Genomic DNA, 12,950 nt, shown 5'->3' with positions numbered 1-12,950 from the left:
GAGGATTAGAGATCAGGCAAATGATTCCATAATGATCATTCACAAAGGCAGAAACATGCCAGCCATATTAAGATGTCATAAAGGAAAGCATAAAATAGCAAACATATAGTAGCCTCAAGCTGCCATTTATTGGGAAACCTGAGAGCAAAAGATCCAAACCAAAGTCCAATGACCTCTAAGTCTGTAACTTTGGGTTTATCTGGTCCTTCTCAGCATAGGCCATTGTGTTTCTTAAAGCTGCTACAGGTGAGTTTAAGGTTAAGTCTAGTTTGCTTAGTGAACTTTTCATATTGGATCCTTCTGCTGTGGCCTATGAAGAATGTTTCTGATGCATGTTCGTTTTAGGTGCCCATACTCAGACATAGATATTTACCATTATAAAATCTTATTTTCAAATTAAGCACCTCAATTATCAGTTTGAGAGACGTGCCAAAGCCCCTTGAAAAAGATATTGACAAATAAACCTAAAATCATTTAGAAAACGATGAGGTTTTCAGGTTTGAGAGAGACAAATGGAACCCCTGAGACTATGACCCTTGCTCACCTTTTAGAACTGCAGCTGAATGTGCCCCTGTGGCTCAATTTTCAGCTGAACGAAAAGCAGACCTATGTAGTAAACTATAACAGCAGGGCGGCACACTCAACCATGTGAGATCAAAACAGGAGGATCTGCCCAGGAGTGAAGCTCAGAAGGCAGGGAGGAATAGGAAAGGGGAAATGGAAATGGGAAAGTCAGGGAAGGAGTGACAGTTATGTGGAGTTGATAATTAATATCACAAAAACAATTATGTATGAATTGTTGAAGGCTAATTACTCTGGAAATTATCTCCCAAATCTAAATCAATAATCTAAACATACTTACATATATCTCTATAGTTGATCAAAATTTTTATTATGATTAACATGTATTGAACACTTATTCTAGATCTTACACAAACTGATTCTTTTATTCTTTAAACAAGCTTATGGGTTAAGTTCCATTATTATCTCCTTTTACAAATGAAGAAACTGAGTAAGTGTCTTGCCCAAGTTCACACCTCTGATAAACAGTACGTTAAAAAGACAACAGAATATCTGGTTTTTACTCCTGTTTTAGGGATGGATCTACATTCTGAAGAGCCTAAACTATCTATGATCTGAGGGAGACATGGTAAGAAAAAACAAAACAAAAATCAAACTTATAGATAACAGGTTTTTAGGCCTAATTGAGGGCCTTGGAGCACACATGCAAAGGAGGTGATCTGAGACTTCCATTTCACGAGCTTTGTGGGAAACTCACCACCATTTCACTACACCACCTTCTGCAATTTCCCTCAAAGTTTTTTAGAAGCATACATCACATATTAGAAGTCACTTCGGCAGCACAAACACTAAATTGGAATGATACTGAGATTAGCAAGGCCACTGCACTGCTTGAAGTGTTCCATATTTTTGTTTCTAGAGACAAAATAAACTAATAAATGATAAAAAGATGTCATCTTTTTTATTTTCACCTAAACCTGATTATAATAGTTTTGTTTATACCTAAACTCAATTACTCCTATAAAGGGAATTTTACAAGATCTGTGTCACAGATTTTAAAAGCCCATTTATGTGTTTCATGGCTCCACAAACACCTAAGAGATGATAAAGGTGGGTGTCAATGTCGTCTTCCTGTAAATCCTTCAAATCTCAACATTCCTGCTATTTTGTTATTGGAAATAGTGCCGACCACTGAAAACTATCCTCAAGCTCATATGGTTATCTGTATTACTTGACTCTGTTTGTCTAACCCATAGGGTGCCAAATTTATTTGGCCTACTGTGCTCTTTTCAAAACAAAAATTATTCAGTGGCCCCATAGTCATTAAAAAAAAACAACGTTGGTAGTATAGACCATAATCCAAGATAAAAATGTAGGTATCTGCTTTTGCACGACCCCTGGATCATTCCAGCGAAGACCACCAGTGGGCAGTCTCACCCACTTTTGTAAGCACTGCTGGAACCTGTTTTGCAAATCATTACTTCCACCTTTAGAGGCTCTGTTAGTGCATGGCCCTATCTGTACTGTGGTTTATGCAGCCAGTGACAACTCCACTGCCTTGTCCTGGGGACCAAGGCTTCAACAACATTTTAAATAAATATAGTGATAAGATCACTTACAAGTAACCCCAAATGAAGACTACAGTATCTATTTAAGATATAGAAATATTTTGGACAGTGATTCCTCATGTGTGTCACCAGAGATGGTGACTATTAGTTCTTCAGAGGTTGTCCGTGGTCTTTGTTTATTGTCAACTGCAGAGCCGAGCTATCAATCTAGCTCCATATTTGCTTTATCTGAGGACAGTTATCTACTACCAAATTACTCAGGGTTTTTGTTTGTTTATTTGTTTAATATTTGGGGGCTTTCTATGTCCCCACAAATATCACTGAAGGCTGATGGTGCTCATTTTAAATGATTCCACATTTGATGTTGCAAACAAACAAAAATATAGTTCACTGTTAACATACTCTCAGACCAAAAATATTTTTGAAAGAATTGTTTTTGGCATTTCTAACACAGCAATAAAAAGTCTTTTAAAATAATGAGGTCTTTGATCTGGAATATATTTTCAATGCTACTGAAAAAGAGAAAAAAGGTTAATACATACAACCTAAAAGTTGGATTTTATCCTTATTTCAAATAGAATAATGCTATTTGATTGTTTGGATAGAAAAATGTCTTTCTTATGAGAATACTGCCAACAATTTAACGAACAACTTTACACTTGACTAAGTGTCTAATACAATAGCATACACTTATAATTGAGAATTTGTTCCCTTATTCATTGAATGCATTAAAAAAGAGGGGGGAAAAGAAACATAGACACTGATAAATAAAAAACACATTCTTGTCATTTGGCTTTAAATGGAAAATTTTTAATTTCCTCTTCTTAATGTGTCCCTCAGAGATAATAATGAGCACATAAACAATCCTTGTTGTCATTTACTCAGTAAAGCCAGAAAATAACAACTTGACATTTATCGAATACTGTTTTAATCCATGCAAAGGATGTGATCTGAAACATAAGTTGCAAGGTGGATTATATAATAGGCATGATATTTTATAAATATCACTTCATAAATTCCAAGTGATAATCATTTATGTATCTCATCATTCAAAAACACAATTTACCAAATATGGCACCGAAAAATATTGTGCATGGCCTTTCAGACTTGCGATCCTAATTCCATCCAATGTAAGTAATTACTTGTGGGCCTTAGAGCTAATATTGCCCCTGACTTTCTTTTCAAAACTATTTCATCTTATAAAGGCTATTTACAGAGACGTCTGCTTATGATATTGACAATGTGTCACTAACCACAACTTTTAAAAAATTTTGCAACCAAAGGCTAAAAGAAAAAAGTAATCTAACCAAAATGCACAGCAATATTACACTTGAAAGTGTAGGTTCTTCATTGGTTCAGATACTATTATAATCTACATTTCTTCATTTAATTCTGAGTTTAACTTCCCAGCGATTAAATTTCCATAGTATTAAACAAAGTGAACTGCTCTGCAGTACATATCATATTTCTGCAGAATCCATCAGCCTCGGTACTGATTTGCGGACTCCATCATCGTCTCTACTGATTCTGCATTCTTAAAGGGAGTTACTACAGTGATATTGCTGTTTATTTGCTAAGAGTGAGTGCTGGAGACTCTTCCATTTACTTTATTGGACTTATCCAGCCTATGAAATGAAATAGAAGTCTGCTTTCCTTGAATAGAGTAGATTGCAAATCGGTTAAATGTTAAGTAGAAGTGACTCAGGGATGTAGGAAAGAAGTCATTCAAAGTCTAAGTTCCTGAAGCAATATGAAGTCCCTGAGACTTATAGAAATTTAGCTAATTTGTCATTCTTTAAGGACAACTGCTGTAGCTGATCTATTGCTAGCTGTAAGTAAATGCCATGAACCCCTACTTGTGTTATTTATCCTTCCTCTCCCCACTCTTTGTCCCTCTTTTCCAATGGATCCATTATTAATATTGAAAATCCTGCTGAAACAACCACTCTGACACTTGCGACAGATAGCATTTGCATCTGCAAGAAATTATTTCTCTACGTATTCTTCTGAAAGTTAAAATATTTTCTGAGCCTTTGAACATGAGAATACTTTCAAACACACTTCCCATGTGCCCTCACAAATTCGTGGCAAGTTCAGCTGGCTGAGAACACTAGTAGTGAGAGTTGAACACAGAATTATGGCCAGTCCTGTGTGGGCAATATCCGTGGCACTCGATGCCCAGGAAGTTAAGACAAGAATTTACCTAGAACAAGAAGTTCAACCTAAAAATAATGATGAGGGGTCGCTTTGTTGGACTTTAGAAACCTATTCTTCACTTTCCTCAGGGCTGTCTTAACTTCCTGATTCCTCAAGGTATAGATTATTGGGTTCAGGACTGGAGTAAAGATGGTATAAAACACAGACAGAACCTTGTCTATCAGAAAATCACTGAGTGGCCACATGTAGATGAAGATGCATGGTCCAAAGAACATGAAAACAACGATGAAATGAGCTGTGCAAGTGGACAGGGCCTTGGAGGATCCCCCTGAAGAATGCTGTTTGATAGTAAGCAAGACAATGACATAAGAATTAAATAAAAGAATAAAGCAGGACAAAGCAATTATGCCACTTGTTGAGATCATAAAGAGACCCAGAACATTAGTTTCTATACACGCCAACTGGAAAACCACAGGAAGGTCACAGAAAAAACTATCTACCTTATTGGAAGCACAGAATGTTAAAGTGAGGGCAAAGATGACCTGGCTCATTGAATGCATGACTCCCACAACCCAGGAAACCACCACAAGGGCAAGACACACTTGAGGGCTTATGATCGAAGCATAGCGGAGGGGTTTGCATATTGCTATATACCTGTCAAAGGACATAGCCATGAGTAGAATAATCTCGGTACCAGTAAAAAGATGAAGAAAAAAGATCTGGGTTATGCAACCATCGAAGGAAATAACATTATGTCCAGTGAGGTAGTCTGTAATCATCTTGGGGGTGGCAAAGGAAGCAAGAGACATATCAATGATTGAAAGGTTGGTAAGCAAAAAATACATGGGTGAGTGTAGGCGAGAGTCAGCGATAACTGTGATGACGATGAGACTATTACCCACCATTGTAACTACATAAAACAATGAAAACACTGAGAAGAGGAACATCTGTAGCTCCCAGGAACTGGAGAGGCCCAGCAAAATAAACTCAGAGACAGTTGATTTATTGGCAACATCCATTGCATTAATTGATGGGTGAAAAGCCTGTACCACAGAAAAACAAAAATCAAGAAAAAGTCATACTCCATGAAGCAAAAACTGTAATTCTGAAACTCTACTTTTACTGAAGATACAATGATCATTTTTGCTTTTGATTTCGATGTGTATGTAACCTAGTATTGTCTATTGTCCCTATAGAGGACATAGGAGAATTAGTCATGGGTGTCCTATGGGGCCCTGGTGGTGCAGTGGATTCAGAGTCGGGCTGCCAACTAAAGGATCAGGGGTGTGAACCATTGTGTTGCTCTATAGGAGAAAGATTGAGGCAGTCTGCTCCCATAAATATTCATAAGTTTGAAAACCATATGGAGTCATTCCTCTATCCTGTGGGGTAACTATGAGTCAGAATCAATTCAGTAGAATTTGGGGGGTTCTGTAAACATTGATAGGGGCCCTGGTGGTATAGTGGTCACAAGTTAGGCTGTTAACATCAAAGTCAGTAGTTCGAAATCACCAGCCATCTCCTCAGAAGGAAGACTAGGCTTTCTACTCCCATAATCACTTACAGTCTAGGAAACCCACAGGTGCAGTTCAACCCTGTCCTGTAGGGTCACCATCAGTCATAATTGACTTGATACCAGTGAGTGTGATTGGGTTTGTGTAAACACTGATGCCTCCCTGCTAGCCCAGTGTTTTGAGTGCTTACCTGATACTCAGAAGGTCAGCAGTTAGTACTCACTAGAAGCTCCGTGGAGAAAGATGTGAAAATTTGCTTCTGTAAAAAATTGACAGCATTGAAAATCTCATGGGACAATTCTATTCTGAATCAGAATCAAATCAATGGCAGTGATGTTGGTATATCAACTCAAACAACTGTTTCCTGGGTAGCTATCACAATCTATCATCTGAATATCTAGGGTACTATGCTGTTCTTATACTAAAATTAGACAGTAATTTGCTGTTCTTATACTAAAATTAGATGGTAATTTTATTATATATTGTTGCACTTCTATTTAGAAATTGTTCCTTCCCAAGCAGAAGTTTTATTTTAATTCAACTGGCTGATTTTCAGGACACTGCTCTATTTTGCACACCAATTTGAAAATCCGTAACACTAACAACATAGTTCCTCTAAGCAATACACCTGCCTTTTACACAAATTTCTCATATTTTTTAAAAAGGTAAATAAATAATCAAGACGGCTTTTTTATGACATTTGGAGAATAACTTAATAATGTGTGATAGTTTCTTCTTGATGCAATTAATAATAAGTAATATTCCAGGTTAAGTACTGGGTTTTGCACAAGCAATGCACCCACACATATAAGGTGTATATAAAATTTATGAAAATAATATTTAAGAGGATTATAAGACTGGCAAAATATACAATATGCTTGTTATTTTCATAAAAGTGCAGCAAAAAGAGACATAGCCATATGCACACAATATTGTTAGCAAATAAGCTTAACTTATAAATGAGCCACTTTAACATCAAACCTGAGAGATGTATTGTATATTAAGGGGTTACTTTCTTTGCTGGATGATTGAAGTTTCAATGTCAAAGACATCATTTTAAAAGAGGTTCTAACAACCAAAAGTTTAAAAAAAACTGAACCTACAGAAGGCGAGTTTTCACCAAAATTTAGACTCCAGTAAAGGAGACTATAATACCATATTAATGATGATACATTACACATTTAGTAAATTATTTCATCATAATTATGTAAATGCTTCTTAAAATGGCTCTGGGAAAATCAAGGTCTAATATTTACTATCTGACGTTTCCTGGGCAGAGGGATTTAAATGAGGACATAAATAATATTTGAATTATGGACTTCATGTACATAAATTACTAACTGATTAATAACACATTATTTCTCATCGAATTGTTCTAACAACATGTATTCATGAATTTATGAAAATTTATTTCTCTCATTCTTCCTATCCTCATTTGGCACATCAATGTGAAAGGGAATTATAGATTATTAGAGACTCTAGGGAAATACAATGTAATTCACAGAAATTACAAATAATGTTTCCCTTCTGATATTAATTGGTAACCAAACTAGGTCATATCATCCAAAACTGCCATGCTTACCTTTCTGAGTATTTATCTGTTTGTTTATATAATCCAAAGGAAAATAAATAGCATGGACTAAGCAGTTACTCTGTGCAGACAATGTATTCAGTATGAGTGCACACACACAGAGTCACAATTCACTACAAGCATATCCTCCAGGAAAGAGCAAATCAACCACATACACTAGCTGTATCACATGCAAGAGGCCTGGGTCATTAAGCAACATTATTGTGAAGTTTCAACGAACAGTTTCTAGAGAAAAACTGTGAACATATTGACAGATGAATATTCCCTGGTTGAAATTCAGCAGATATACATTAAGACTTAGTTATTCTGATACTAATCCATTAATTTTGCTTTTATTTTTCCACCACATAAAATTATTTATGTAATCAAAATTTTTTATATTTCCTCTTATTGTTTTTTGAATTTGGGGGTTTGTTAGGAATTATTTTCTCTCAGTCCATAGAAATTTATGTTCCTGATATTTGTGTAGCTTCCATTTTAACATCTAAAGCTTTGGCCCCCTTTGGATTCTACAGTTCAGATATGAGGAATGGATGAAGTTTTACCTTTTTCTCACCTGGCTTTCAGTAATCTCAAAATCACATATTAAAAAGTGCTTATGTTCTGCATTCATTTGATATACTTTTACCATACACATAATTTCCATGTGTGATTATGTCTATTTGTAGGGTTCTCTTCTGTGTTATTTGATCCTTTGTATCTTCATGCACCAACATGAACATGTTGTATTTGTGGGTCTTTTCTCTACAGTCATGGGAGCCACAGCAGCACAGTGATTAAGTGTGTGGCTTTATCTAAAATATCACTAGTCCTAACCCAGCAGCCTCGTGGAGGAGAAAAATGTGGCCGTCAGGTTCTAGTCAACAAAGGAGGACTTAATTTCAATTTCTTTATCTTTAAAACATGAGTGTCTATTCCACCGATACATATTTATGATCTATGACTTACACAAATTTACCGAAAGGAGATTGTTGCCAGGTGCTGTAGTGATGATTCTGACCGAGGGCAGCCCTACAGACAATGAAGGAAGCAATATCCTGCGCACATTATTGCAGACATTGCGGCCATCCATCTCATTGAATGTCTTCCTCAAGGATATATCATATTTCTTTCATTTGAATTGTTTCCTCATAGGCAGCAACATATGCACAAGCTGTTTTACTGTTCTCACCTCCATGGAGAAAGGGAAAGGACAGACAGGCATTTAAAGTCATTTGAAAGCACTTACCAGACCTAGAACAGAATCAGAACGATGGAATAGCCAAATGATGAGTAGGCTTCTGCCAGAGAGCATGTAGGTGGTCGATTTTAAATATAAGTGGCCTCATTGAATCATTAGTTGTTAAGCAGCTGTCGAAAAAAATGGATGTTGTAGGGATTTGGAAACTGACCAAGACCATCTTTCAATGGGATTTATTAAATAACGAAGTCGGTATCATTGGGTTCACAAAGGGAAGCTATCTCTAGGTCTTTGGGGAATTTACTGGGATTGTTTCACCTGGACCTGAGTGATTCAGGGAACAGAAAGAAAGTCATATTTTCAAGAGGCAACCAGACATATCAGCTAAATAAATTTTAATAGGAATTCATAGTAAATTCATCCCATTCTAGAGAGAGTACAAAATGAAATTTAAAAATTGGCATTGCGTCACAAATAAATTTGAGTGTCTATGAGGTATTTGACACCCATAAGTAGTCTAATAGGCAAAAATACAGCCGAATAAAATCATTTGATTGTGCAATCAATTGTCAAAGATCACGAGTGAAATTGACTTTAGAGAAAGGAAAATTGGCAGTGCGGTGAATTCAAGAATGGATATGCTCTTGCATGACCAGGTGATGAAATTGTCAAAAATTGCAAACTAAAATTTAGATTGGCAAGGGATAACTGGTGTGAGGGAGAAAAGCATGATACAAATCCATACAGGGAGGAATTTGATAGCTATTTACCGAATGACCGTGACATCTTTTATATGGCATTGCTATCCAATTTGCTGCTTTTAAATGCAGGAATCCCATCTAAAATGTATCACTTGATGTAAACAACAATAGGGAGCCATGTAAAGTAATACAATACACAGAGTGAGGGCAATTCAAAAGTACTATTTTGTAAAAAATTTCTTCAATGATTTGGAGAAGGGAAAACTTTCAAGCAGGTGATAATAACTGAAATAAGTCAAAGGAAAACCTTGGTTAAGTACAAGCAATAGAAATATTATTTTAAAAATGAGATTTTCAAGTAGCTGCCATTAGTAATATTTGTATTACTGAATAATAACAATACGATTATGTCTAGTATAAGTCCGTGTACTAAATGAAATTCTGTAGACAAAACTAAAAAAGATGGAAAGCAGATCAATGGTTTCCAGGGTTCAGGGTTTGGGTCAAGGAGATCTATATTTAAAAAAGTATAAGGAAACTTTCCAAAGTTATGCAAATATTCTATATCATGATTGTGGGGGTTGAACAAGTCTATTTATTTGCAAAACTGATTGAATTAAGCACTTAAAATTAGTAATTTTCCTTGTAAATTATTCCTTAATATAATTAGTTTTAAAACAAGTGTATTTATGCATATTAAAATATGCATCATGCAACAAATGTGCTTGACACAATGGATGGATGTATGGATTGTGATAAGAGTTTACAAGCCCCTAATAAAATGATTTTTATAATTAAAATACATATAAAACATTGAAAAACAAAAATATATACATCACATACATAATTAAAAGGAAATGCGAGAATAAATATTTGCCATATTTCTGAAAAATTACTATTCCTAAGATATAAAAACCTATCAAAATTAATTAGCTTCATTAATAATTGGGGACCTACATATTATAATACAAATATGTGTTATTTTATCCATCAGATTGATCAAAATTTAAAAGAAGGATAAGAAATGGATGCATTTCTATGCTGTTGGTGAATGTCTGGGTTGCTGGATAAGAAAACAACAAACAACAATAACAAACCCCTTGGTGATATAGTGTCAAATTCTAAGTCCTGTGATGTAAAAATATCTTCTAGGATCAAGTCATAGAAATAAGTGCACGACTCATGACACTATTTACAAGGGTATTTATTTTAGGAAAGGAAGTGGTGGAAACACCATCCATCAGCCTGTCATAATGTGGGGGCTTGTGCATTGCTGTGGTACTAGCATCCATGTGACATTTATTTCCAATGCCACCAGGGTCACACATGATTTCAGCAGAGCTCCCACACTAACAGACTGGGTAGAAGGAAAAGTTGTACTCTTCTTAGGAAGCCGCAGAAAACCTTAAGAACATTGTCTCGTCCAGAGCTGGAAGAAGAGACCCTTAGGTTAGAAAGGCACTCAACATATAACTGGGGAAGAACCAGACGGAGTATATCTTTCAAGTCCTTCATTTGCTGAGAGGACATCAGTCAAAATGAAAAGAAAGTGCCACAAATATCCGTTATGAACCAGAATGTAAATGTACTATATATGAACATTGAAAATTTGGGATTCTTCATAAATAACATGGAACAAATGATGACTGATATCCTAAGCATTACTGAGATGAAATGGGGTGGTTATCGGTCACTTTGATTAGGACAATGATAAGATTTACTATTGAGAATAAAAAATTTAAGATGAATGACATTGCATTCATCAACAAAAAGAACATTTCAAGATCACGTGATAGAGTTTTGCAGGTTCAATGATGACTTCATTGGGAATATCTTTTTCAACACCATAAATAGTAACTGTACACATGGAATACACAATAATTAAATTTATGACATCTGTAGGAAGAAACCCTGGAGAAGATAAAGAGGCCATGAACGTACTGAAGAAGAGACCATCAATTTCTCAAACACAAATTTGATTTGAAACAGAAGAAAATTAAAATAAGACCGTGAGAGTCAAAATACAATCTTGAATAAATCCCCCAGAATTTAGATACCATCTGAAGAACAAATTTGACATATTGAACTCTAATAATAGAAGACGAGATGAGTAGTAAAATGATGTGTAGAACATGATACATTTTCTGTATTTTTGGTTTATATTGTTTTGTTCAGGTTTTGTTCATATTAGAGTGTATCTCACAGATATTATGTCAGTGTTAGTAACCCTCTTGAAGCGGTGTTATATGCTTTTCCATTTTCATAATATAGGGATTTGCAGTGAGGGGGTATAGTGGTGGTGGGGAGTGGGGGTGAAGGAAGATGATGTCAAGGAGTCCATGTAGACAAATATTGTTCAGAAAATGATTGTGGTAGAAATTTTACAGTTCTACTTGATGGCATTGAAGTATGGAATAAACCACGATGCACACCTTCCTGACACGATTGCAGAAGAAAACAGTGTGCACTAGCAAATGTGATGAAGAAAGTTAATGGTGCCTGACAATCAAAAGATACAGTGTCTGGGGTCTTAAAGGCTTGAAGATAAACAAGCGGCCATCTAGCTGAGAAGCATCAAAACCCACATGGAAAAAGCACACCAGCCTGTCTGACCACGAGGTGTAAAAGAGATCAGGTATCAAGCCTTAAAGAACAAAAAATCATATCATTGTAAATGTGGGTGAGTGCAGAGTGGAGACTCCACCCTTACTAAAGGGTTGGGGGGAAGAGATGAGCCAGTCAGGGTGCACGGTAGCAACGATGTAACATATAACTTTCCTCTAGTTTTTAAATGCTTCCTTGGCCACCACTATCATGATCCCAATTCTACCTTACAAATCTGGCTAGACCAGAAGATGCACACTGGTACAGATAGCAACTGGAAACACAGGGAATCCAGGACAGATGGCCACTTCAGGACCAGTGGTGAGAGTGGTGAAGCCTGGAGGGTGGAGGAAATGTGGGGTGGAAAGGCGAAACCAAATACAAGAATCTACATACAGCCTCCTCCCTGGGGGGTGGACAGCAAAGAAGAGGGCAGGGGAGACTTCGGACAGTGTAACATATGACAAAAATAATAATTTATGAATTATGAAGGATTCATGAGTGAGGACGGAGGAGGGAGAGAGGGGGAAAATAAGGAGCCAATATTAAGGACTAGAGTAGAAGGAAAATGTTTTGAGAATGATGATGGCAACAAATGTACATATGTGTTTGACATAGTGGATGTATATGTGGATTGTGATAGTTGTGTGAGCCCCCAATAAAATGATTTAAAAAAAAGAAAAGCCATTGTAAATATATTTACATAGAATATTTGTTATTACATAGAATATTTTCCGTGCAAAAATGGAAAGTGACAAAATCAAACTAATTACCAACTATAGAATCAACTTGGAAAAATAACAGATATAGAGGTTTATTTAATATCATTCTGTGAGAACAAGTAGGACTAGACAGTGTTCTTTCCCTCCTGTCTGTGCCTTCATAAATCCTCCCACTAGTCAACAGATGTTACGAAACACACCCACTATGTAGTAGTACATGCATTAGTAATACATAATCTCTGACATAGATGATTCTGTAATTATTCAATGCCAAGTCAGTATTCAGTAACAGTAGAAACTCTATACCAAGAATCACCTACCCATTCCTCATTTTGATAATATTACTGATTATGACTTTATATTTCATATACCTTTAACTTATTTTTATACT

General features: G+C 35.9%; 1 protein-coding gene across 1 annotated transcript; it reads right to left on the bottom strand.

Annotated features, from left to right (window-relative positions):
* Positions 1 to 4,312: 4,312 nt before the first annotated feature.
* LOC142426681 (olfactory receptor 4K2-like) lies at positions 4,313 to 5,266 on the bottom strand. The gene has a single exon (XM_075532263.1). The coding sequence runs from the start codon at positions 5,264 to 5,266 to the stop codon at positions 4,313 to 4,315; it is 954 nt and encodes a 317-aa protein (XP_075388378.1).
* Positions 5,267 to 12,950: the final 7,684 nt, after the last annotated feature.

Source organism: Tenrec ecaudatus, chromosome 14 (genome assembly GCF_050624435.1).
Source record: "Tenrec ecaudatus isolate mTenEca1 chromosome 14, mTenEca1.hap1, whole genome shotgun sequence".
NCBI lineage: Eukaryota > Metazoa > Chordata > Mammalia > Afrosoricida > Tenrecidae > Tenrec > Tenrec ecaudatus.
This window is presented reverse-complemented; position numbering and strand designations above follow the sequence as displayed.

Excerpts from the sequence above, each read along its gene's own strand:
- LOC142426681 (XM_075532263.1), bottom strand. The coding sequence starts at position 5,266 with ATGGATGTTGCCAATAAATCAACTGTCTCTGAGTTTATTTTGCTGGGC.